At 37.3% G+C, this 26,417-nt stretch overlaps 2 protein-coding genes across 2 annotated transcripts in view; one reads left to right on the top strand and one right to left on the bottom strand.

Annotated features, from left to right (window-relative positions):
• arhgap42b (Rho GTPase activating protein 42b) overlaps window positions 1-13,591 on the top strand; it is a 104,799-nt gene extending 91,208 nt beyond the window's left edge. Inside the window, exons 17-24 of the mRNA XM_016544196.1 lie at window positions 2,521-2,626; window positions 3,014-3,173; window positions 3,752-3,902; window positions 4,076-4,456; window positions 5,169-5,328; window positions 7,614-7,676; window positions 7,817-7,896; window positions 12,086-13,591. Of these exons, the coding sequence (XP_016399682.1) occupies window positions 2,521-2,626; window positions 3,014-3,173; window positions 3,752-3,902; window positions 4,076-4,456; window positions 5,169-5,328; window positions 7,614-7,676; window positions 7,817-7,896; window positions 12,086-12,180 (1,196 nt within the window). The 3' untranslated portion in view covers window positions 12,181-13,591. The remainder of the gene's footprint in view (window positions 1-2,520; window positions 2,627-3,013; window positions 3,174-3,751; window positions 3,903-4,075; window positions 4,457-5,168; window positions 5,329-7,613; window positions 7,677-7,816; window positions 7,897-12,085) is intronic.
• An 828-nt stretch (window positions 13,592-14,419) lies between these two features.
• LOC107732778 (progesterone receptor-like) lies at window positions 14,420-23,841 on the bottom strand. Its single transcript, XM_016544195.1, has 8 exons — window positions 23,054-23,841; window positions 22,046-22,155; window positions 20,109-20,225; window positions 18,735-19,040; window positions 17,698-17,842; window positions 16,851-16,981; window positions 16,150-16,307; window positions 14,420-14,808 (listed from the first exon to the last, which is right to left on the bottom strand). The coding sequence occupies exons 1-8, from the start codon at window positions 23,839-23,841 to the stop codon at window positions 14,653-14,655; spliced, it is 1,911 nt and encodes a 636-aa protein (XP_016399681.1). The 3' UTR covers window positions 14,420-14,652.
• Window positions 23,842-26,417: the final 2,576 nt, after the last annotated feature.

Raw genomic sequence — 26,417 nt, 5'->3', positions numbered from 1 at the left:
ATATACTCAGGTCAGATGGATCTTTTGATTTGTGCCATTCTGTCTCTGCTGAACTGAGTTTGGTTTGGGGTGCAGTAGAAGAGGTGTAGATAGGACGAAGGTTAGCAAGATTGCATTGCTGTCTGTTTGATGTTAAAGCATTGTTGAGAAAAAAACAGGAATGTATTGGAAACATGATAGATGTGGGAAAAAGAAGGTGTAAGTAGAGTGTGTGCGGAAAGAAAAATAAAGATACTTAAGTGCCTTGTCTGTGTCCTTGCCCGGTGGAGTCACACAAGTAGAGCACAGGTATTCCACTTCTGTGCACAGATTACAAATAAATGCACAGCTTATCAACTCTTGAGTGAATAAAGCTATGGATGCCTTAACAGTTAGCACACCAAAAGCCTATAGCACGCGAATGGTTCAAATCAAAACTACTGTGGGACAGTTTGCCACTTAAGTGCAGTAAGCAAGCAATACAAATATCAAAAGCTTCTTCTTAGCCGACAGCTTTTATTCTAATTGCAAATATGTGCAATCAAAATACAAATTATAACAAAAGAAGTAAAATAGAAATAGTAAATTAAATAGCCTTCTTAACAGCAAATAAAAATCTAAACAACAGAAACAGAAACAAGGTATTAAGCAAACACTTACACGCTACCACCTACCTGACTGCCTGGGAGACAAGTATTAATTTACTTACCTGAGAGGATTTTTTTATATATCTCTGAAATATATGATTGTATTCTTGAAAACAATATTGTATTACTGAACAAAAATTTAGTCAATTATCAAAGAAAAAGAAAATAAATAGCCATATGGACTATTATAGGTGCTGTGATACTGTACTACTCAGATACTGTGATTTCCTTCTCACGTCACTGATTTCACCATTAACTATTCACCTGAACAGTTTATGTTGTTGCATATGGTATCATTGTAATCCTTGACCATTAAAATTTATGGGTAGACATCACCTTTTCTGTGTTATCATGTTTGATGCAGAAGATATGACACAAAATACATAGTTTGGTAATGGCGGAAAGTAAAATGGCTGCCATGGCAACCACGAGGTGTTTTTGCGATGGCTCCATTTCTGAAAATGTTCAGGGCCCCAAACTGTACAAGTGTACCAAGTTTCGTGCTTTTATGAAAAAGTGAACATATCACCTCAAATTTTGCACATATCACCTGGACTATTACGGCTGTCGGGAATAAAGTGAAAATTAAATAAAAAGTGTAGATTAAGGCATTCAATTTAGATCTGCTGAGGTTATGAATGCAATGGCCAATCAGAGGCATTCTGATTAGACGTCGCTGAAACTCTGAAGTTTTGTTCAGTGCTCACGCTCACTGACAACAAAGTGCAGCTGTACGTATGATCTAAGTACGAGATTTATTTCTCAGTGTAGTGTAGACAGTGGCGGAGCTAAAGTTTTATACATGGGGTGGCCAGAAAAATGGAAATCAGTGTATAATTCCAACCTGGCATAAAAAAGCATGAATAAATCCTACGATTGCTGATTACTTCACATTACCCCACATTAGCTATACATTCCTACCGTAACTTCAAATGTTAGTCTATTGGAACTGGTTTCTCTTATTTCTATCATCTGATTAACCAGCGGTTGGAGCAAAAGATCTAACATTAACTTATACAGTGAATTGTTGTTCAGGAAACCTAAAACTTCAACTTACTTTTGAGTGCATCCTGTATTGAGAACTATTTAGGAATAATTAACGAGCTTGCGATTAAGTACATGTTATTTTTTCTCAATTTCTCTAAACTAAACAATACAGGGAACCCTATTGTTAAGGTTAAAAGTAACAATTGATTAGTATACAAGTTCATATTAGACCATTTTATAATATTATTATATTAACTTCAAGAGTAATTATGTGAGTAGAAATATAATAAATGTAATTTTTTGCAAAATTATCCTCTCTAGTGTACATTTTTCTCACTAGTTTATGGACACTGAATGGATTTTCTGAGGTTATGCGACAATGTTTTCAAGCTGCTGTATTTCCGCAGCTGAAACACTCATAAAGTGATTACATGAGACACTATACATTGTTGTAGTGTATCTTTCAACATGCCTTTGGATGTTCATTCATGTTTATTTCATGCTAATTACAGTAGAATGCACTCCTGCTTCGCTTGAACTGAAACTATTCAGTTCAGTGAAACTTGAACTAAAAATATTTTATAACATGACACCCGTATCTGGGAATTACATCTGGAAACTATTTGTGTTCACCCCCCGTGTTGTTTTTCAGTTGTTATTATTTTATTTAGATTATATTTGTTTTTTTTGTTTTGTTTTTTCGGGGGGGGGGTTTTCTTTCTTTTTTTCATTTTCAGGGTTGAAAGCATTATTAATGTATCCAGAGACTCCTTCATTCATTTAATCATTCATTCATTCATTTTTTTTTTTTTAAAGTGTCTCTGTGCGTACACTCCTGCCAAGGGCCCCTGTTTGTGTTGAGTTTGTGCTGATGGTGTGTTGATATATTTGGTCTGTTTTCTTTCAGAATCTGATGATCAGAACTACAGAGTGTGTGCAGTTCACACACTGGTGCATAAACTACCTGACAAAAACAAAGAGATGCTGGAGATATTAATCAAACATCTACTCAAGTATGATTGAACATGTAGATTTATATTCATTTTTTTACTGTTGAAAGGAAAACTTTACTCAAAAATTAAAACTCTTCTCTCCCTTAGCTCACTTTCTTCTTAGTCTCAAGTAATATGTTGTAGATTTATTTAGAGTGTTGGCATCTTCACAAGACTTGAACTAGCTTAACCATGATCGAGGCGTACTTGATCAATGTTCTTCACCACCTAAAATTTTAATGGTAAAAAGCATTGCCCACTAAATAGCAGTAGATTGCATTAAGCACCATAGTCTGGTCTGGTCCTGCATGTAAGTTTACCTTGGTATCAGGTAGTTTTGTGGGGTAATTAAGTATTATTTGAAGTGTGATATTGGTTCGAGAGTTTGACTGGCATGTGTCCCTGCAGTGTGTCCACTCACAGTGAGAGTAACATGATGACCGTGTCCAATCTGGGAGTGATCTTTGGCCCTACGCTTATGCGCTCACAGGAGGAAACCGTTGCCGCTATGATGAACATCAAATTCCAAAACATCGTGGTAGAAATTCTCATTGAAAATTTTGAGAAGGCAAGTGAAAGCAAAGATAATACACAACATACTCCTGTAAGAAATGATACATTCATACTGTATCTGTATATGTCTATATTGACTACCGTTCAGAAGTTTTGGGGTTGGTAAGATTTTTTTATGTTTTTGAAAGAAGTCTCTTGTGCTCACCAAGGCTGTATTTATTTGATCAAAAACAGAGAAAAAAAGGTCATAATGTGAAATATTATTACAATTTAAAAATAATTGTTTTTAAAATGTAATTTATTCCTGTGAAGGCAAAGCTGAATTTTCTGCATCATTACTCCATTCTTCAGTGTCACATGATCTTCAAAAATCATTCTAATATGATGATTTGCTGCTCAAGTAACATTTCTTAGTATTATCAACGTTGAAAATAGTTATTTTTGTGAAAACTGTGATAAATTTTTTCTTCCAGGATTCTTTGATGAATGGAAAGTTCAAAAGAGCAGCATTTATTGGAAATAGAAAACTTTTGTAACAATGTAAAAGACTTTACTGTCACTTTTAATCAACTTAATGCATCCATGCTGTATAAATGTATTATTAGTATTATTATTTTATTTTTGTCTTCACAGATATTTCATCAGGCGCCGGACCCTAATGTTCCCCTGCCGCAGCCTCAGTCTCGTCCGGGGTCTCGCAGGAGCAGAGCCATCTGCCTCTCGTCTGGACCACGCAAACCCAAGAGCCTCTACACACCCTCAATGTGCCTGGCAGACGCAGACAGTGAGTCTCATCCTCACGTTTCACATTCACTGCTGAGAGTACATCCTCTGGGTTTTAGATTTATGTTAGAAGCCAGTAAATTTAACATAATTAATGTAAAAAATGTAATGAATTGAAGACAGTTTTCAGGTGTTATGTGTCTTCACAGCACATGTTCGTAACTGCCTCTGCAGGTGACACGTTCAGCAGCAGTTCAGGCAGCACTCCAATCGGCAGCATGGACTCCCTCTCCTCCCACTCCTCAGAGCAGAACAGCTCCTCCAAAACCTGCTCCTCTCCAAAGCCCAAAGACAAGCCCCCTTTCCCCGGCCTGCGGCGGACCCCTTCCTCCCTGTCCTCCAGCGAGCCCCAGGGCCCCACCTGCACCAGCAGTCCAGACTCCAGCTCCAGAGAGGACACGGGCCGTGTGGATTGGGACGACTCCTGTAGGAGGAACTCCGGCTCAGCAGCTGCCAGATCTTCACCAGCACCCACAAAGGCTCCTCACTCTGAAGTAGGAATCAAATCAGCACAGCTTAACCGCTCGAGTGCCCCATCTTTACACATCACAGAAGGTAGGGGCCAATAACTTGCATTAGTGGTTAAACGTTTTAAGTTTAAGTAGTTTTTTGTACTTTTATGTTTAAAAATACAAACATTTTGCAGTATTATTTTTATAATGTATTTTATGGTCAAATAAATGCAGCCTTGCTGAGCATGAGACACTTCCTTTGAAGTATATATATATATGTATATGTGACCCTGGAGCACAAAACCAGTCTTAAGTCGCATGGGTATATTTGTAGCAATAGCAAACAATACATTGTATGGGTCAAAATTATCGATTTTTCTTTTATGCCAAAAATCATTAGGATATTAAGTAAAGATCATGTTCCATGAAGATATTTTGTAAATTTCCTACCGTAAATATATCAAAACTTTTTTTTTTATTAGTAATATGCGTTGCTAAGGCCTTAATTTGGAAAAAAAAAAATTTTGCACCCTCAGATTACAGATTTTCAAATTGTTGTATCTCGGCCAAAAATTGTCCTATCCTAACAAACCCTTATGACTGGTTATGTGGTCCATGGTCACATATATATTCCAAATTTTGACCAGTAGTGTATGTCCTGTTTTTTTCCATTACAAAACTGTATTCAAATTTACTTAATTTTTTTCTATTATTTTATTGTATATTTTAATGTTGGTTTAAAACCTCTACACAAATCTACACAAAAAGAAACCAATTTAATTATTTTGTTCTTTTGTGTTTTGGGCTCTCTGGAGGTCGTAAGAGCTGTGTGGGGTCTTTACAGAATCTAGCATGTGTGGTGCATAAAGACGGCATCAGATCCACAGCCTACCATGATCTGCCACCTAAAACGATCCTGCGCCGAAAGCTGGACAACAACAGCTCTACCAATGGCTATCAGAGACCAGGATCAGTGTAAGTGAATCTCTAATCAGTATCCAACCCACTGATGCTAAAGCTGACATTTGATGAAAACCCAGCTCTGTCTGTTCTGCTAGTATTCATTCTCAGATAAGAAGTCATCCAGTTTTGTTAGAAGTTAGAAAAAACTTGATATGTTTGTAGACCCTGTCTACCCTGTGACCATGTCTACCCAAAAGTTCATGGTTCAATGACAGATCCCAGTCAACATTTGAGGATGAAGATGATGAAAAAAAACTTCATTTTAAAACATGTCAAGTTCTTAAAAATATATATTATTTTGTTCTTTTGTGTTTTGGGCTCTCTGGAGGTCGTAAGAGCTGTGTGGGGTCTTTACAGAATCTAGCATGTGTGGTGCATAAAGACGGCATCAGATCCACAGCCTACCATGATCTGCCACCTAAAACGATCCTGCGCCGAAAGCTGGACAACAACAGCTCTACCAATGGCTATCAGAGACCAGGATCAGTGTAAGTGAATCTCTAATCAGTATCCAACCCACTGATGCTAAAGCTGACATTTGATGAAAACCCAGCTCTGTCTGTTCTGCTAGTATTCATTCTCAGATAAGAAGTCATCCAGTTTTGTTAGAAGTTAGAAAAAACTTGATATGTTTGTAGACCCTGTCTACCCTGTGACCATGTCTACCCAAAAGTTCATGGTTCAATGACAGATCCCAGTAAACATTTGAGGATGAAGATGATGAAAAAAAACTTCATTTTAAAACATGTCAAGTTCTTCAAAATATATTCTTTTGCATTCTGTATGTACTAGCTATATATATTATGGAAGCCAGTTTCTGCCACTGAATGAAAAAAATTATTAAGACTTTTTTCCACCGAATTGCATGATATAAACTCATAATTGCGAGTGATAAAATCAGAAGAGTTTTTGTCTCAGAATTGCGTGATATGAACTCGAAATTCTGAGTTTTTTTCTCGTAATTGCACATTTATATCTTGCAATTCTGACTTCTTTTCTCATAAAGTCCCATTCTGAGGGAAAAAAGACTATTTTCTTACAATTTCTTAATTGTCAGTTTATATCTCAAAATTCTTTCTTTATAACTCACAATTGCGTGTTAAAAAGTCAGAATTGCAAAATAAAAACCCAATTCTGAGAAAAAAGTCAATTGTGAGATAAATTTACTGATTCAAGATAAACTTACAATTCAAAGAAAAAATTCAGAACTGCAAGTTTATCTTGCAATTAACATTATCTCGCTATTAACATGAACTCACAATGAGCAGTACATTTTTTTACAGTATTTATTCATCTTAGTTAATGTTATCTAATAATAATAATAAAAAAAACTGTTCATTGTTAGTCCATGTTAAATAATCAGGTCCATTAAATAATAGTAACAGTAATAATAATAATTTAATTGAATAATTTTGCATTTTGCATTGTTAGTTAACCAAGGTTAACAAATGGAACACTTTTGAGGAATAAACTTTTGAGGAAATTGATTTGGCAGGCAAAAGTTTGAAAAAAATACATATACATATGTATAAATATATATACTGTAAGTATATATTTTATTTTGATCTCAGTGCAGTTGATTTATTTTTTCAGAAATAATAGAACTGATCATGTAAGATGTGCATTCAAATTATTGTCAGCTTTTAAAACACTACATCATGAGGAATGTAAAAACATTATTCAGTGTGCAAAGTGAGGCAACATCGTGCATTGTTTTACAGTGCAGTATTTTGTAGTGCAGTTGCTGGCTTGGAGAGGAAGCTGCTGAATGGAGATTGATGGCAGTTGTTCTTTATTGGCAGGAGTTTAAATTATGCTGCTGAAAGGGTTGATGTGACCTAGCGCTGGTTTTTAGACACTCTCTCCAGGGAAGGATATATCATTTTACTTGTCATGACAGAGAAGAAAAGAAACATCACAGCTCACTTAAGAGTACTCAATTCAAAAACCCTTTTATTTGCTTATATAAGATGTACAGCCACAAGTGTTAGCAACATGTTGATTTGAAAAATGTTTGGCTTGTGAATTTGTATGTTACTTTAATAGTTATAAAGTGCACATGAATCACTGCTACAGAGGTGATGCTCACATCTGTATACTATGCATATTATATATCCTTGTTGTAAATTTACCAGTAATTTACAAGCTCACAGCAATGTTTTTTACTGTAAATGTAAGGGCCAAATTGTTGCTACCTGCTTTAGCTGAAAAAAGTTTGTTTATTCAGCCTAATTCTTGTGACGTCAGATCTTGAAGTTGACAATCATCCTAACATTTGGCATGGTTGTATGTTCCAGGGTGGCTGCCAGAGCGCTGCTTTTTGAGAACCCATCAGCTGTAAAACCTCCTCCCTTGGGAAGGTACCAATGGACAGGGCCCATAAAAACATCACTTTCACATATATTTAATGGCAAACGTCATAAAACATAAAACCAACAAATATCTCTTTTAAAACAGTGTATGAGCACATCGGTAAATCATTTCTGATTTTAATCCACAGAGATGCCAAAGCCATATATTCATGTGAAGCAGAGCACAGCAATGAGCTGAGCTTCCCACAGGGGGCCCACTTCTCCAACGGTGAGTCTATTTATTTATCTATCTATCTATCTATCTATCTATGAGTGACCTTTGAATGAACTGTGGCTGCCATATATACTAAGAAACATGGAGCAATTCTGGCCATGAATCTGATACCAAATCTGCGTATTGCTGTTTTGGGAATGTGTTTTGAGGGAAGTTAAAATATGTACGTCTTTTGTGACTGACTTGCAGTGACGGTTACAAATCTCAAAAAGAGAATGAACTATGACTGGACTGATGCACAATGCTGCATACCAGGGCATTAATATTGATAGAAAATAATGCATTCCTGTGTCTGCTCTGTGGAACGACCATCTGTTGTTGTTCTTCGTACATGTCAGGACTGGGATTTTATAGCTGAATGTATTTTCCGCAAGGAACAAACTTGGCTGGGCACCAGGGCATTGAAACAGGTCACAGTAACCTGGTGAAGGCAGCGTCTTCCCCTCTCTAAAGCTCAGTAAACACTTAGCACAACATAAACCTCCTCTTACCCATCAACCTTCTCACTATGTTGACTTTTGAGAGCTCTGCTTATAAAAACTTATTTTAAAACCTCTTTATTTTTCAATCTCATCTGCCTAATGCTTTACAGTCTAAACAGATGCTTTGATAGTTCAGAGTACGTTGAAATGCGTCATTACTGGGTGAGTAATTTGTGAGGTCCTTTGAAAGCTTTATGGTGGTCATTTATCAAGTCATGTCACCTTTATTTATATAGCGCTTTTAACAATACAGATTGTGTCAAATCAGCTTTACAATTATCAAATAGGAAAATAGTGTGTCAATAATGCAAATGGACAATAGTATCTGTGCAATCAAGTCGACGATATCGCTGGAAATTAAGTGTCCCCAACTAAGCAAGCCAAAGGCGACAGCGGCAAGGAACCAAAACTCCATCGGTGACAGAATGGGGAAAAAAACCTTGGGAGAAACCAGGCTCAGTCAGGGGGCCAGTTTTCCTCTGACCAGATGAACCAGCAGTTTGTTCCATGCTGCAGCAAAGTCAGATTGTGCAGAGGACTCATCTGACTCATATCAAAGCAAACTGACCTGACTTGATCCGTCATTAATTAAAACTCTGCATATGCGGTTCACTGATCAGAATCAGAATACCCCCCTTTCCTAGGTTACTATTGTTTTGTGAAAATAATGGCCAAACAAATCACTTTAAACATAATGGCTCCAGTGTTTCAAGTTTATTTAGGACTACATGCTGTGTTTGTCTGAGATGAGGTTAAATGGTCAACTTATCAAAATCATACGTCTGATCACACGACTTAGAAAAATAATGAAAACTACTGGTTGTCGCCTTGAACGCCTTTACAGGAAAACTGGTTTGAACGTGCGTCTTGTTGCTTACAAGGACCATATTTAGCGATAAAAATCTGCTTTAAATACTGCACGCTCCAGTTACTATTCTGCCCTCATTACCAATGCATCCTCCCGTCCTAAAACACTGTTTTCTGTAGTCAACAAACTCACCAACCCTCCTTCACCTGTCATGAGTAACTCAGTAGACCTCTGTGAGTCATTCTTACACTTCTTCCAAAATAAAATAAATTGCATATTTAATCTCTTTCCAACAATGTACTACCCTATCCACTCACATGACTTCCCCTCAGATTTTGCACCTGGTACTTTTACTGATTTTGACCCTCCAACTCCTGCCTATATCTCTGAGCTACTCAAAAAATCTAATCCATTTTTCTGTCATCTTGATCCTGCTCCTACTACTCTACTCAAAATCTCTGCACCTGTTATTTCTCGGCCTATTTCACTTCTCATTTCTTAACTTCTCAGCACTGGTGCTGTTCCTTTTGAATTAAAGACTGCAGCTGTCACACCAGTCTTAAAGAAACCCGGCCTTGACCCTTCTGATATGGCCAATTACAGACCAATTTCAAATCATCTGCTTCTTTCAAAGCTACTTGAAAAAGTTGTTGTTGCTCAACTTCAGTCATATTTGTCATCTCATAACCTCTATGAATGTTTCCAGTCCGGTTTTCATACTCTTAACAGCACTGAGACAGCACTTCTTAAGGTTGTAAATGACTTCCTTATGGCCACTGATGCAGGCTCCATTAGCTTTTTAATTGTATTAGAACTTTCCTCTGCTTTTGACACTATCTCTCACAGTATTCTCGTCTCACGACTCTCTGTTCTTGGTATTTCTGGAACTGCCCTATCTTGGTTCACTTCTTACCTGTCTGACCGTCAGCATTACATTGCTGGTTGCCAGACTAAGTCCTCTACTGCTCCTGGTTCTCACGGTGTTCCTCAGAGTTCTGTTCTTGGGCCTTTACTCTTCATCATCTATATGCTCCCTTTAGGTAACATTGTCCGTCATCACGGCATCAACTTCCACTGCTATGCAGACGACACCCAGCTCTATATCAGTTCTCAACACAACTCTCCCTTTCCCACCAACTCCATATCAGCTTGTATTAATGATATAAATGCTTGGATGACCAGTAACTTTCTCAAACTCAACACTGATAAAAACAGATCTACTACTTGTCAGTTCACCTAAATATGTTGCTCCTTTCTGTGCTGACTATGTTAACATTGCTGGGATCTTGGTTCGACCTTCCACCACCATTAAAAACCTGGGTATAATCTTTTACTCCTCTCTCTCCTTCCTACCTCACATTTCTTCACTCACTAAATCTGAGTTTGCAGAAGGGTGCTATATAAAATAAACTTTATTATTGTTATTATTATTGTTATTATTATAATGGCACACCTCAATAAGCCACATGATTTGAGGTAACATTGAAGTACTTAACATGTGGGACGACATACAGGTAAATGCCATATTTAATGCTTAGGGTTTGTGGGCTCAACAATAAGGCCAATTTGCTTGTCTTGCCAACAACTTTACTGACCCCATCGAAACAATGCCATTTTATTTTTGGCTATGTTGTTTGTGCCATGAAAAAGACTTATATATATTTATATAAGTGAATAATTAATTTAAATAAATATAAAAGTGTTAAGTTTTCTTTCTCTCTCTCTCTCCATATATATGAGCAATATCACACTTGTAGCAGTGCGATATGGCTGTGATTCGGCCATAGGCACAAGAGAAGGAAAGCTTAACACTTTTATATTCGCACGACTAATTGTGTGATATTGTGTTTATACAACACTTTGGTGGCACAAGTGTGTAAATAAAAAAAGAAACAACTAGTGCAACTACTTCCTTCCACCATGGATTCAAATCTCAGTTTGACCGTTTAACACATGAGCCCAAGCCTCCATTACTAATTTGAAAACATCACTTTAGAACTAGTAACGAAGGAACATTGAGTTGCTTCATTAAAAGCTTATTGTATCACTTAATTTGAAAACATCACTTTAGAACTAGTAACGAAGGAACATTGAGTTGCTTCATTAAAAGCTTATTGTATCACTGTATTAAAAGCTCACTGTATTATATGACTATGAGTGTGATTACCTGCATCTGATACAGCATTCATTCTTCAGTTCAATCTCATATTCACAATAAAACAATAGTTTGAATGTTCGCTGAGGAAAGCGATATATTTGTGGTGCTATCCTTTTTATTTCCGATGACAGCGCTGCTCAGTGCATTTGTTGGCTGCATCTTACAAATAACTTCCTTGTTTACAACCAGTCTCTTTCAAAATAAAAGTCTTCACTGCTGACTCACTCATAAAGTCTCTTGGTTACAGAATAATGTAACTAAAATAATCATCACGAACACACACACACACACCATCCTACGGCTTCGTGACAACAGCCAAATAACAGCCGTGCTGATATATAGCCATATCACACTGCTACTCGTGTGATATTGCTCATATATAGTCAGTAATAGACGGAAATGATTTAGAAACAATCTTTTTCTGGAATTTGCTGGAACATTACTGATTTATGTGTAATTTCTAACAGTCATATTAATGCTTCTAAAATTAAACAACATTCAATTTAATATAGAATAATTATGCTAATTTAATTTTGCTAAATATACAAGGCATGTACAAGACCAATAAACATACGCTGTATTGATCCAATGATGTTCAGTCATCTGTCCCAAAACACTTTCAAAAATGGTCTTAGGCCACATATCCATTGTTGTGCCCCTAAGTATGAGTAATAATACTATAGATTTTCCCTATCAAGTCTTCCCCACTAAACTTTCTCATTTTCCTCTGTGTAGTGTATCCTTCAGTGGAACCGGGCTGGCTCCAGGCAACATTTGAGGGCAAAACAGGCCTCGTTCCTGAAAATTATGTGGTGTTCCTCTCAAGATAGGAATCGTTCAACCAGGAGGGGGCCAAGCATTTCATGGTATCCATGGCAACATCAACTTTAGACCAAGGGCTTTAAATATATATCAATCGTTGACGGATATGCAAGTGGACTGTGCCATTAATATGACATTGAACCTTAAGAGATAATGGACGGTACACAAACCTCAATGATGCAGCACAAGGGTGATTCATGTCTAAAAAGCAGCTGTAATTCTAGACAAATGGGTTCCAAAGCTTTTGCTGAGGCAGAAATGTTGAAATTGGCATCATGTGCTGCTTGAGTCTAGATACACAGATTCACATACACTGAGACCACGTGGTGTGATGGACTGCACGAAATGCTGTTTTTAGGTCTACTATGTGGTGGAATACTGTAATTCTGTTAAGAAAGATCAGCTTAGACAGGCTTTCTTTTATTTTAGCTCAATGCTTACTGCCTTGAAATGAAGGAGAATAATGTTAAACCTCAGCAGTAACTATTTGAGCTGTGAATCACTGTCAATTCAGCAGTACCCAAACTCTGATGTGCGTGGTTTATTTCATCATGAATGTACTTACTTTTACTGTCATTAATGTTCAAAAGTCTGAAACCGCATTGTTTGGATTCTGAACATTTTAAACAGAGAAACTATAAGAAAATGAATTTCTGCAATATGTCTAGGTGACTAATCAATTAAGATTAGGTTTTCAAGTAAATTGTGACATTTACCACATGGTCAGATTTCCAGCTTAACACTGAAGCTCAAGATGCTCTTAGGAACATCTTTAAATCATGCTGGAGAACATGATCATCAGGTTTAGTTATGCAGCTTGAGTGCTGCTGACATTAAAGGGACAAACAATATATATATTTACATATTTTCAGTTATAATATTCATATTCATCACATTATGCTGTTAATAAAATGTGTTTTGTATGTTATTGACAAATAGAATTCTACATGCACTACTGGAATCAGCCATTTAAGCACAAATGTTTGGTGGAAACGTTCCAGTTTTGTGCTGAAATATTAGCACCCCCGGAACACTGCTTATTCAATAACATCAGAGGAACGCAACTGAGTGTTCCAGTTATTTATATTTTAAATGTCTAATATTCTAATCTCTGGTTTAGAGAATGAGATAGCAATGGATCATGTCTCAGTTTTGCATCCAGGTCACTGCAGAATGTCAAGTAAAATTCAGTCTTTACAAATACTAATCAAGTCTAGCTGTAGCAGCGTCATTGTACATGATGTTCAGGTCACATTATTCCTTCTGAAGTTTAAGATGACACCAACTGTCAGTGTCAACAACACCAATATGGTACGTCTTATTGTCTCCATAATTAAATATTATGAATATGAGAATAGAAGTTTATATATGGATAATTATTTTGTAACTCATATTTTTCTTCTTAATTCCTTTTTTTTTCTGCCAATAAATTTGTTTATAAAATGAGATCCACTTCTTGTCTTCTGTTTAAGAAAAGCTAAGTCATCAGAAATAAATCTCAGACATCAGTCACTTCGTTCCGGCGGAGATCTGAGGATAAACAGCATCAGATGTATTTGGAAAGGAGGCGATTGCCAAGATCCCAGTGTTCTCTCCCAATTAAATACATGAGAATGCTCCGTGCCCTTGACTGCTGATGTTTGTGTGATACTCCCTTCAGCTTACTAAACCATCAAGGTCACGGAGGAAATGTCAGAAAATCCAAAAAAAAAAAAATTTTTTTTTTTTTCAAAATTTATGCTCTTGCCTTCTGATAAAACATTTAATATTCTGCTTTAAAAATAAGCATCAGACTGGATCATATTATACAGTGATCCATTAATTATACAGTTGAACGCTGAGCCAATGAGCTCTGTCTTTCAAACATTGTTATTGTATGCAATCAGTGTTTTTTTTTTATTAGATACTTCATAATTATGTACTTTTCATTTGATGTGAGCAAATACTGTGTAAATGTAAGTACAATCAAAGGTGCCTGGCACTGGGCGTTTGTAAAATCTGATCATGGAAACTGTCCGCTTGACACTTATCGAAGAGTGAGACGGAAAAGCATTTCCTTTTCATCACACTCAGACACATTTCCTGAAAATCTAGGATTTAAAAAAAAAAAAAAAAAAAGTTTATAATTTAACCATAAGTTATTGTCTAATATGTTAATATTTAAGGATTCATTTGAAAAATAAAAAAGGCTTTGAAAAATCCATACATCACATTTTTAGCACATTTTAAGACCGCTTTTCTGTGTAATGTTTTGTAAAAGGCAATAGCAGGTTTAATAATACAGCATGATCACATGTTGTCTTCAGATTCTAGTTCTCCACATTGAAAAATTGTGGATTTTCAACTACCACATTAGATCAGAACTTGTGACTATTATAAGGGGATGATTGTATATGGAAAGATGCATGTCTATGTTATTTAGATGTGGTACACATTCATCTGAGATGTAAATCAGCACAGACCCAAGCGTCCTGTCTGGATCACTTGTTGTGAAACATGAGGGGTTTGACCATTCCCGCCAGCACTTTCGGCAGCTGTGACGCAATGACCTCTGACATCATCTCTGGAAACTCCACCCTCATGGCATCCGCCTGGATGTAAGTGCTCAGACAGTAGAGATTGAACTTCTTTGCAATCTACACAAAGATAAAGTCAACGTCACACATCAGGCTCCCCTATCATATGCTCTGTGCATTCTGATATCTAACAAGTGATGACGTGAATAAAGCCGCTTCATTAGTGATGTGACCTATTTCATACGAAAGATTTGATACATGAGATAAATGGTTCATTTGATGTCTTTTTCACATTGACATCACTCAGCTTATTACAATGTGTTCTAAAACAACAGATTAAAGGGTTGTTCACGCCAAGGAAGATAGCTGGAACTATAAAGGTTTATTAATCGTTCTGATTCTGAGAATATGGAAGTCCACATCACAATTATAATGATATTGACACGGCTCACTTGTAATGATATTAAGAACACGGACAGCCAATCAGAATCCACCTGACATTAAAGAGCTTGTGCATTTAAAGCGCAAACAGCATATGTGTATCAAGCGCTCGTAATAAACAGATTATTGTCCTGCATTGGCGTGGATGCTAATATAGTTATTTGTTATCGCTATGTTTATACGCTCTAAAAACAACTGTTTTAGCTTAAAAATACATAACCCCAAAAATTGACGCAAACTTTTATGACAACTTCAAAAGAAATTGTGTCCAACCGACAAACTACATGGAACTTAATCATATATACAATGTATTTAAGTTGATTCTTTCAAAAAAAAATTAAGTTACTCCAAATAAATGTAAACTGTATTAGTCAAAATGCAGTTTATGAGACAAATGTAATTGTCAGTAAAATGGTAACCACAAAAACTTCAACATAACAGAAACTCTTTCAACTTGTCTAACATATCTTTGTCCTTACTTAAAAGATAAAATAACACTTAATTTAAATATTTATTCTACTTATCTAGTCCTATGCAAAGCTTGCTTGGAACTGGAATTCCACTATTTAAAATACTTAATAAAAAAATATATATATATTTTTAAAAATTAAAACGTTTAAAAATATAATGTCATAATTGTCTTCTTAAATTGCAAACAATATTGAGATGATATAATGATCGACATTACCATAATGTTTGCAACTTTTAAAGGTTTACTTAAATCAATAAATTTACATTTTTAACTTGCAACCATACATTCATTTAAGTTGTGTTAATAGGTCCCCAACACTTCTTTTTAGAGTGTAGTTATCATTCTTGTTGTGAACAGGCCTTAAGTTTCATTGTGTTGCAATGCTTTTACATTGGGACTGAGGTAGAAAAACAGGATTTCTTGAAAAAGCTCAGCAGCTACCTTTTCAAATTATTTTTCCTCTCTCAAATATTTCCTATAAAAACGACCCATGTTTAGTCTATAGCTCCCTTTTGTATATATATTTTTTTTTTTTTGTATATGTGTACCTCGTGCATGGCGTCCATGATTTTGGTCAGATGGTAGAATCTCTGGGAGCTGGCCACCACTCCTTTCTCCTTCAGCTGGATGGCTTTCGTCAACTCACAGATGTAGTTCTGTCTCATTTCATCAAAGTGTGTTTGACTCCTCAAGCCTTCCAGAGGAACTGTCACAAATATATCATGTTAAATCATTACCGATACACCACTGCCAAAGGTCATGTTAGAGTTTACCACAGCATTAATGTTACAGATAAATTAAATGTTCCTTCTATAAATCACTGATGAGATATCTCTGTAAACCGTAAAAAATATCTTCACTGACAGCGTCCTACATTGCCAGTTTTACAGAATGAGGTTTACCATCTAAACACATCTTTGATATTACTTTTTAACTTAGTTACACAGTTACTTATATTGTCGACTGAAACATTCTATCAGTAAAATAATGTTGTAGTCAGCTCAATTGGAAGGCTGCATTGGCATTACTGTTGTTCTAATTTGAAAAATGTTAGCTTGGAATTGAAACTTAGTTGGACTTTTCAAGGCCTCGCAGTTTGCCAAATATGTATCTCTGTCAATCCATGCAGACTGGCATGGGGCCATTGGTTTAAAATTGTCCAGATTGTTAATATCCCATTCTGGAACACCGGTCTGACCTGTAGAGGGTCAGTCGCTAAGAGTTTTATGGGTCAGAGAGGATTTATTACCAGTGTTGAGGAGCATCAAAGCCTTCATGCACAGAAACTCTTCTTTGGTCACTTGCAAGTTGGCAAATTCCTGTGGAACAAACTGCATAGCCAAGCACAAGTCGTAGATCGGAGACCTCCTCATCTGATCTCTAAAATTTAAACAGCAATATGAGAATACTGAGTATATGCATATCTAAATGTCTGTTGTTTACTGCACAGTATATAAAACTGTTAATTGAATGTATCTATTAGGATTCTAATTGCCAGGCACTTTCCAGAAATAGAGTACAAAATAGGTAAAGATACATAAAGCCCCTGATTTACTCACAGTGGAGTTCTTTTTCGTTCTTTGCTTGGACGTTTGATATACCTGAGCAGCGGTATACTGTTAGCGAGCAAATATGTGCTGTGAACTATTCTCTTAAGAGCACAATAAACAAATAAATGAAAACGGTGAGAAAGCAGTATTTAAGAAAGCATCTGATCGCTTGGATATGTTTGCACCAGCTCTGCAATTCAGTACTCTAGTCAAGTCAAGTCAGGTCACATTTATTTATAGAACTTACATATTGCATACAATTGTTTGAGTGCAAGCAAATTTACCATAAAAAATGAAAAAACAGTGTCAGTGTTGCTTTCAGTTGAAATTACAATTATGTAATTGCCACAGACCAATGGCAGTTTAAATGTGTTTCCATAAATTTTGTTTCGGCAAGCTGTTATGAAATCCTAAACAAACTTTGTTTTGGCCTGATTTTGTTTCGAAAAGACGTCATACCAATTTGTTTACCAATTTTGCTTGAAGCATACTAGGGGTCTTCACTCTTTAAAAGATTTTAATTCAGTTGTCTTTACTGTTACTTACTGGCTCAAGACGAGATCAGGCGCAAAGTACAAGTAATCAGTGGTGACATTCTGAAAGGTTCTCCAACCCAGTGAGAACAACATTAAACCCATCCAAGAATACTGGATTAATGTCATCTGGTCATTGATGTGCAAATTGCGAAAACCTGTTAAACACAGAAGTACAAAAAAAATCTTTAACACTGTAAAGCCTTTGAACTCACTCTTTAAAATGAAGGTTCCAAAAGGAGGTTTTCGCAGCAATGCCGTAGAAGAACCATTTTGGGTTCCACAAATAACCAGTGAACAGTTCTTAAAAGAACAATTTTCTTCTTTGTGTGAAGAATATTTTATTAATCTGAAGAACGTTTTTTCCATTATAAAGGACCTTTTGTGTAATGGAAAGTTTCCACGGTTAATGGTTCTTCACGGAACCAGAATTCTAGATTCCAATAAAGGGGTCATATGATGTTGCTAAAAAGAACATTATTTTGTGTATTTGGTGTAATGAAATGTGTTTATGCGGTTTAAGGTTCAAAAAACACATTATTTTCCACATACTGTACATTATTGGTTGTGATTGGCCAGCTATCCAGTGCGTTGTGATTGGCCGAATACCTCAAGCGTGTGAAGGAAATGTTACGCCCCTTAACATACTGTGATGCCCTGTCCGGCCGGAGCGATGAGACAAAAACATTAAAACCCATTATAAACAAGGCATTTGTTGCATCCAGTGGGGACATAATTACGGATTATAATGACTTATACTGTCTTTTTACGTGTTGCATCGTGCCGCGTAAACATAAAACCATGTCTGCATTTGTGATCGGAGAAATTACAAACAAGCGCTACTCTACACTGCTCAAAACTCGCGTTTTCCCGCGGCATCAGTGGTAATGTACAGTATGTGGAAAATAATGTGTTTTTTGAACCTTAAACTGCATAAACACATTGCATTACACCAAATACACAAAATAATGTTCTTTTTTTAGCAACGTCATATGACCCCTTTAAAAGTGTAACCTGAGATGTTTATTAGGCTGATTGTAAGGGTGTTACCTGGAAGAGACTTGGTCCATCTGACAATACAGAGCAGCTGCCTCTCGCAGAGTCTGTTGAGACTGTTGAGGAGAAGGTGAGGGAGCTCTGGTTGCGAGCTGTCGTAGCCAGAGTAAACCATCTGTGGCTCAATGCTCTCCAGAATGCTGATCATCTGCAGGGACAGCTGCAGCTCACGGATCACTGGCATGCAGGGCATGGAGGACACAGTTTGACCATCAGCCAGCAGGGACAACGGACCCTGGAACATCAGCGATGGATTCAACCCCATGACCTTCAAACCCGCAAACCGCTTCATTTTACGGCCTGAAACACACAAATGTACTGGAATGAGGGGCCGCCTTGATCATCTTGTCACTTTATTTGATATGCTACTGCACATTATAAAATTAATCAATTGTTGTGAGTCTTTAGGGCGGAAGCCAGAGTGTTGCTTGATCTTGAAGGTCACAATTTCTTTAAATGCGGAAAATATGTTTGTGTGAGAAGCTGAGGGTTTATAAATATATTTATTTTCAGATTAAGACATAGTTTATCCAAAGATATCATTGACACCTCCTAGTGATCAAATTTTTTTTTTTTTTTTTTGGTGGAACACAAAAGGAGAACTTTAGCAGAATGTCCAAACTGCTGTGTGCATACAATTAAACCAAATGGGAACTGGTGCTCATTCAACAAGCATCAAAGTGATTTGAGAAGATTTCAGTCTGTTCCTCACACAAATACTACTGTATGACTTCGGGAGACTTTGAAAATAGTGCATGAGTAATCTGAACAACTCTATGGAACTTTTTTGATCACTGACAGCCCCAGTCCCCATTCACTTTCATTGTATAGAAAGAAGAAGCTCAGTCACTGTGTTAAAAATCTTCTTTTGTGTTACACTGAAGAAAGTCCGTTGGGTTTGGAACAACACAAGGGCGAATAAATGACTTTAAATGTACTTTAATTCCCTTTACACTACTTTAAAATACTTTACAATAAAGTCCCTTTAATTATTGTTACTAGCAATATTTAACTTTATCTTTGTAAATTTTAATAAAACCCAACTGTTCATTGGTAATTTAGATTAGCTCAGGTCCATTAAATCATTTTTTGACAGACTTCTCATTTTAATAATTTATCAGTAAATGTTGGAACTAACATTAACCAATATTAATACATGCCTTATAAGTATTTTTCATTGTTAGTTTATGCTAACTGCTATAGATAACTAAAGTTAACAAATGGAACCTTGGTATGACTGGCCTTTGGAAAATATTCAACATCTTAAAGTACGACTGTCCATTAAGTCCAAGAAGCTTGACAAATTATATATTTAATATATAAATACAAAACCTAATATGTACAAAAAATGAGTCACATAAAAGATACCTCCAAGCATCATCCCTGCCTGGTAGCACTTTCTAAGACGACATGCAGGGCAGTTTTTCCTCCTGATTTTATCAACAATACAGTCGTTCCGTCCAGCACACAGGTAGTTATGGTGACCTAGACAAGAGACAAAAAAATTCTCAACACTTGAAGAAAAATGATTAAACTTATGTGAGAAAAAAATCTGTCAACACAGATGCACATAATTGATTCCAGTTCTCCACCGGAAGTCACTGGAGGAACATGTTATTTTTAAAGGAGGATGATTTGGAGAGTACGAGGAGAAAAAAAAAGAGAACAGTAAATTGGTTTGCAGCAAGGCTGACAGGGCATAGTGACATGGCCATGGTCAGACATAGTGGCTCTTACATATCTGTCCTCAGTGATAAGAAGAATAACAAGTCAGAGAAAGAACACGGTGAACATTGGTCCAAATGATAATAACAGTCTTCTGGGACACTGTATACACCGTGACTCACATACATTGAAACATGATATAAAGGTTTCTGAGTGAACAACACTTTACAAAACACTGAAAATATATATATATAGAAAAATAAAAAAAACATGCAACCACAATTTCTGTTTTGTAGCTTACCGTTAACATCTTTTGTTTGCTTTCAGGCCATCTACTATATGCTAGTGTGTTCCATAAAATTGGAAATACTAACATTTAGCATGTGTGCACATTTACAAAAAATAATAATAATAATTATTGGTCTACTACAGTGGTTCTCAAACCTCTCCATGAAGTACCCCCAGCACTGTACATTTTGTATGTATCCCTATATCTGACACACCCACTTCAGGTCTTGCAGTCTCCATTAATGAGCTGATGAGTTGAATCAGGTGTGATAGATGAGGGAGACATACAAAATGTGCAGGGCTGGGGGTACTCCAGGACAGGTTTGCGAACCACTGGTCTACTTGGAAAATGCTAATTTTTGTCCAATCAAATGCTCTTTAAAATGAGATCCCCGCCCCTATATCATCTTCTAGCCAGTAGCAAATCATGCTCATGGCTGTGAGGTAACTGAAGCCTATTGGCTAGCCCTTAAATATGTCTTAAATTTGGGAGGTTTCCTGTTTACGAAATACATCAATGGCCCTGTCCCAAATGGAACACTTGCGGTCTTGGCCACTTGAGAGCGCGTGCGCCCGACAGGAAGTAAGTGCGCAAGACCGTCCCAGGTCTTAAAAATACCAAAGCACTTGGTGGTAAAACAAAGTGCTACACATTTTATTGCTGCAAAGATTACTATATTTATTTTTGTACAACATTTGCAACTGTTTTTTTTATCACTTAATTAAATTGTGTCATCTATAGGGACTACTGAACAGACATTTATAAGTTGATTTTAAAATGCAAAGTATTGAAAATAATAATAAAACTCTGTAAACACTTTGCGTTTTTACACCACTATAAGTGTGTCCCATCAGGTAATGAAAAGTTGTACACACGCTTGCGGTCTTCATGCTCACTTGAACACTTGGGCCAAATACAGGAAATACGTCATATAAGTAGTCAAGTGGTCAAGTGCAAAGACGTGGGTATTTGGACAAGGCATTCATGTGCACTTTCGGTCTTGCAGACTTACGATGGCCGCCGCGTCCCATTCGTCATTTTAGCGTTCAAAAGGGTGCTCGCGAGCGCCCCCTCTGCGGCCGCTATGCGCCCTCGATGCGCACTTCTGCTGAGCCCGCACTGGGGCGAGCTCCGCAGCAGACTTCTACCCGACAGTCAAAGCGGCATTACGTCACGAAAGTGCGGACTCGGAGGAAGACCGCGAGGGTTTAGGGTACGATTTGGGACAGGGCCAATGCAGGAGAGAAAAACTGCAGTCTGCAAAGTTCATGGCGTCTTCAATATACCCCATGACAAAGACAGATTATTATATTTTGACCGTTAACGATAGTTTTAGCCCAGTCTTGCTCACCTTCAACAGCTCTCTTGAAAAACACCTTGCAGCTTCCACAGGTAAGAACTCCATAGTGGCAACCCGAAGCCTCCTCTCCACATATAACACACAGTCTTTGAGCTGGAACCCTGAATGTAAGCGAGACACAATATTCTATGGATGGTATAACCAAAACACATCCTGAACAACAATGGTGTATTTGGACCAAATGGTTTTAAACCTGCAGATGTTACTTTGATATTTTACATTTAAGAATTTACACTTTTATCCAAAGCAATTTACATTGCATTCAAGGTACAGTTTATCAGTTCTTGCTTTTCCTGGGAATTGAACCCATGACCATGGCATTGCTAGCACCATGCTCTACTGTTTGCAATGACATACACACATTTCTAAGTGGTCCAAAAGTGTCCAAGTGACTTTCTGACTTTCTTTCTTTTTTTAATGGTTAGCTCATTCAGTGCTGAACTAGATGTGCTCAGTCCTGCTCCTAGAAAGAATTGGGTTCTGGCTCACACCAATGTAATATATAAATGTAAAAATGGGCATATATATATATATATATATCATCATATCATTTTGTAATATTCTTTTTACAGTGCATAACCCATTATTTTATTTGTTACTATTCAATTCATAAGAGGAATTCACAATGATCTGGCCACAACCCACAACCATGGTGTCAAATTTGGTCAAGCAGAACAAACACAAAATGGGCAAGAAGAGATGACTTGCTAAATCTTTTGTTTAGAATTTCCATTTGGCTCCATTTTGAAGACACTGGGTTACAACAGAGAACTTGATCTATTATGGAAAATAAAATTGTTAAAGTTAATTTATTTAAATATAGTGACATATAAATACAAATTTGTAAAGGTGACACTTCCAAAATAATTATTATTCTGAATAATTAAATTAAAACTACACACATAATTTTAATTCTACTTCTTTAAATTCCGACAATTCAGCTTTATTTTGCTTAAATTACATTTTTAAGGAGGCACAACATACATGACATATTCTTACCCTGGGAATGCCGTGTAGACTGTCTGTGAGCGCGAGATGAACCCATCTGGTGAAGAGTATCCAGCGAGCTCTTCATTAGTGGTTGGATACCAGAACGGGGATTCCGCGGGTGAAACCCATTTGGAAATGTCCGTTTTGGACATCGTGGTAGCTGCGCTCGCTCCATCGAAATTCAACATACCTCTACCGAGAAAAGGCGATACTCTTCTCGGAGTTGGCAAAAGCAATGTAGATTGATTCATGTCCAACTGAAAGAGAGAATAACTGTCCACAACCACCTGTTTGGCAGCTTGAGATGAGAGCAAAGTTGACGAGTCCTCAATAAAGTCACACTGCTGTTTCTTTTCGGCTGGGTCGTAGCAGCTTTCCAAGGCGCTGATGTTTAAGCCGAGGTCGAAATCAGTGTTGGGTGGCTCCATAATGAGAGACTGCTCATTCTCATCTTTGATAAACGCACTCTCCGAAACATCTGTCTCCTTGGGCAGAAGCGCTTTTGCGCTCCACTGTCCGCTTTCTACTTTCAGAAATTCATCCATTTGGTCAGTATACGTTTTGGTACCGAGAGGCAAGTCAAGAAAAGAGAGCTGATTCAGACCGTCGCTGCTTGATCCAGGCGCGCTGCTGCATAAAGACTCCGCGTCTCCAAAATTACGCACGAAGACCCTGCCGTGCCCTAAACTCTCGTCCGTAAATTTTTCGATTAAACTACTTATTCCAGTCCTCATCTCTGTGGAATCAGCGAGAGAAGTGTTCACAGTGTCCATTCTGCTGTTAGTTTTAGTTTCCATAATCACAAATCTGGCCGGCAAAGATCCAGAGCGTCGCTGCTTGATCCAGGCGCGCTGCTGCATAAAGACTCCGCGTCTCCAAAATTACGCACGAAGACCCTGCCGTGCCCTAAACTCTCGTCCGTAAATTTTTCCATTAAACTACTTATTCCAGTCCTCATCTCTGTGGAATCAGCGAGAGAAGTGTTCACAGTGTCCATTCTGCTGTTAGTTTTGGTTTCCATAATCACAAATCTGGCCGGCAAGATGCGTCCTCTCTGTTTGGTTGGATGTTGTGATCTGTGGCATATAACCTTCTCTATGTATTCTTCCTTGTGGTGAGAGGATGTACAAAAGTGTCCCTGCGACTTATTCCTAAATTTAAAAAAAACGATAAGTTGCTTTATTAATTAGAATCTGTATTTACAACATTTTATAACAGACAGCATATATTTTAACATATGATATTTAGTAACCTTGATGTAGAAATTAAACTGTATTTCCTATCTTCACAACGTGCCATTGAAGTGTGCTGCATGTTATTTACTTATTATAAGACTTTTTGGTAACGCTTTAGATTACAACCCGCAAAGAACTATGTAAGTATACTGAATTTACGGTGTACGTTTCTGTAATTACAGTGTACCTATAAAGAACACACGTGTAGGTATAAGGGAATAATGTGTTACATTTGGGTAATAAGGGGGTAACAACCAGATATGCAACCTGCAAAGAATTGCGTAAGTAAACTGAAGTTGCAGTGTAACTTTTTTTGTAATTAAAGTGTACCTATTCAGTACCTCCGTGTAGGTATAAGGGAATAATATGCGAAGTTTGGGGAATAAAGGGGTAACAACCTGTCAAATTATTTTGAAACTAAGAGGTGCTTATTCTAATATTACGTGGTATGTATGGCCTAAACAACAATCTTATGTTTGGGAATGATTTAGAAAGACGATATATACTTTTTATAATTTTATATTGGTATTTTATTATAGGCGTATAGGTATTTTTTAACCATGGGGTACACATTCTATTATTAAAGGATGGACATGATGGAGATTACTGAACAACAAAACTGGACATGTAGTGAAATTAGTTAATGATTTTCTGCTATGATTTATAATTCATGAGTCTACTTACCTTATGAAAGCTTATTCGTCGATTTCAGCAACTTCACACCAGCAACTTCTCAACACCACTATCACCAAATAACTTTCCATGATATACCATCAAGGTTCAATGCAGCTTAAAACAAGCTTACCTGCTGTTCGCAGAAAAAATACATGATACAACATTTGTATTTCAGTGGATGTATACTGTGGTGTTTTTATAGCAAAAAAAATGTAGAGGGGTTAATTTGGCCATCGAACAATTAAATTAAAACTAGTGCAATAATTTTCTCTGTAATTACTGTGCAAATATACACTTGTTCTGTGTTTGTCCAACTTGTTCCTCCCTTGTTCCATGTAGTTACAGGGTAAATACAACATTTGCGGGCTGTAAATTAAAGTGGTGCTTTGTTCCCCCCTTGTTCCATGTAGTTACAGGGTAAATACAACATTTGCGGGCTGTAAATTAAAGTGGTGCTTTGTTCCCCCCTTGTTCCATGTAGTTACAGGGTAAATACAACATTTGCGGGCTGTAAATTAAAGTGGTGCTTTGTTCCCCCCTTGTTCCACGTAGTTACAGGGTAAATACAACATTTGCGGGCTGTAAATTAAAGTGGTGCTTTGTTCCCCCCTTGTTCCATGTAGTTACAGGGTAAATACAACATTTGCGGGCTGTAAATTAAAGTGGTGCTTTGTTCCCCCCTTGTTCCATGTAGTTACAGGGTAAATACAACATTTGCGGGCTGTAAATTAAAGTGGTGCTTGTTCCCCCCTTGTTCCACGTAGTTACAGGGTAAATACAACATTTGCGGGCTGTAAATTAAAGTGGTGCTTTGTTCCCCCCTTGTTCCACGTAGTTACAGGGTAAATACAACATTTGCGGGCTGTAAATTAAAGTGGTGCTTTGTTCCCCCCTTGTTCCACGTAGTTACAGGGTAAATACAACATTTGCGGGCTGTAAATTAAAGTGGTGCTTGTTCCCCCCTTGTTCCACGTAGTTACAGGGTAAATACAACATTTGCGGGCTGTAAATTAAAGTGGTGCTTGTTCCCCCCTTGTTCCACGTAGTTACAGGGTAAATACAACATTTGCAGGCTGTAAATTAAAGTGGTGCTTTGTTCCCCCCTTGTTCCACGTAGTTACAGGGTAAATACAACATTTGCGGGCTGTAAAATAAAGTGGTGCTTTGTTCCCCCCTTGTTCCACGTAGTTACAGGGTAAATACACCGCAAACACGGATAGACTCGTCTCATGCGCCATTCCAGCTGTTTCCAGTTCGCGCTCACCACATTCACTGCTGCAGTTTTAAAGGAACACACTCCAGACAGTTTCAAAGTTGTCCCTCGTCTGCGCTTCGATTAGTTTTCTCCTGTTTTCCACACATGTTCCCGTCTTAAGCACCACAGTCACGGATTCCGTCGCACACAGAACCGTTCACGTTTGAACTCACATAACTTGCTGCATGCTCTCATTCACGTCCTCCAC

The sequence above is a fragment of the Sinocyclocheilus rhinocerous genome, unplaced genomic scaffold, assembly GCF_001515625.1.
Source record: "Sinocyclocheilus rhinocerous isolate Xijiao unplaced genomic scaffold, SAMN03320098_v1.1 scaffold3387, whole genome shotgun sequence".
Lineage (NCBI taxonomy): Eukaryota > Metazoa > Chordata > Actinopteri > Cypriniformes > Cyprinidae > Sinocyclocheilus > Sinocyclocheilus rhinocerous.
This window is presented reverse-complemented; position numbering and strand designations above follow the sequence as displayed.

Bases quoted from the DNA above. Each gene is read 5' to 3' on its own strand.
- LOC107732778 (XM_016544195.1), bottom strand. From the start codon at position 23,841: ATGGAAACTAAAACTAACAGCAGAATGGACACTGTGAACACTTCTCTC. The intron at 17,843-18,734 runs GTAACACCCTTA...TGTGTTTAACAG, and splicing joins ATGGACCAAGTCTCTTCCAG to GTTTTCGCAATTTGCACATC. The intron at 14,809-16,149 runs GTACACATATAC...ATCTTTGTGTAG, and splicing joins TCATGGACGCCATGCACGAG to ATTGCAAAGAAGTTCAATCT.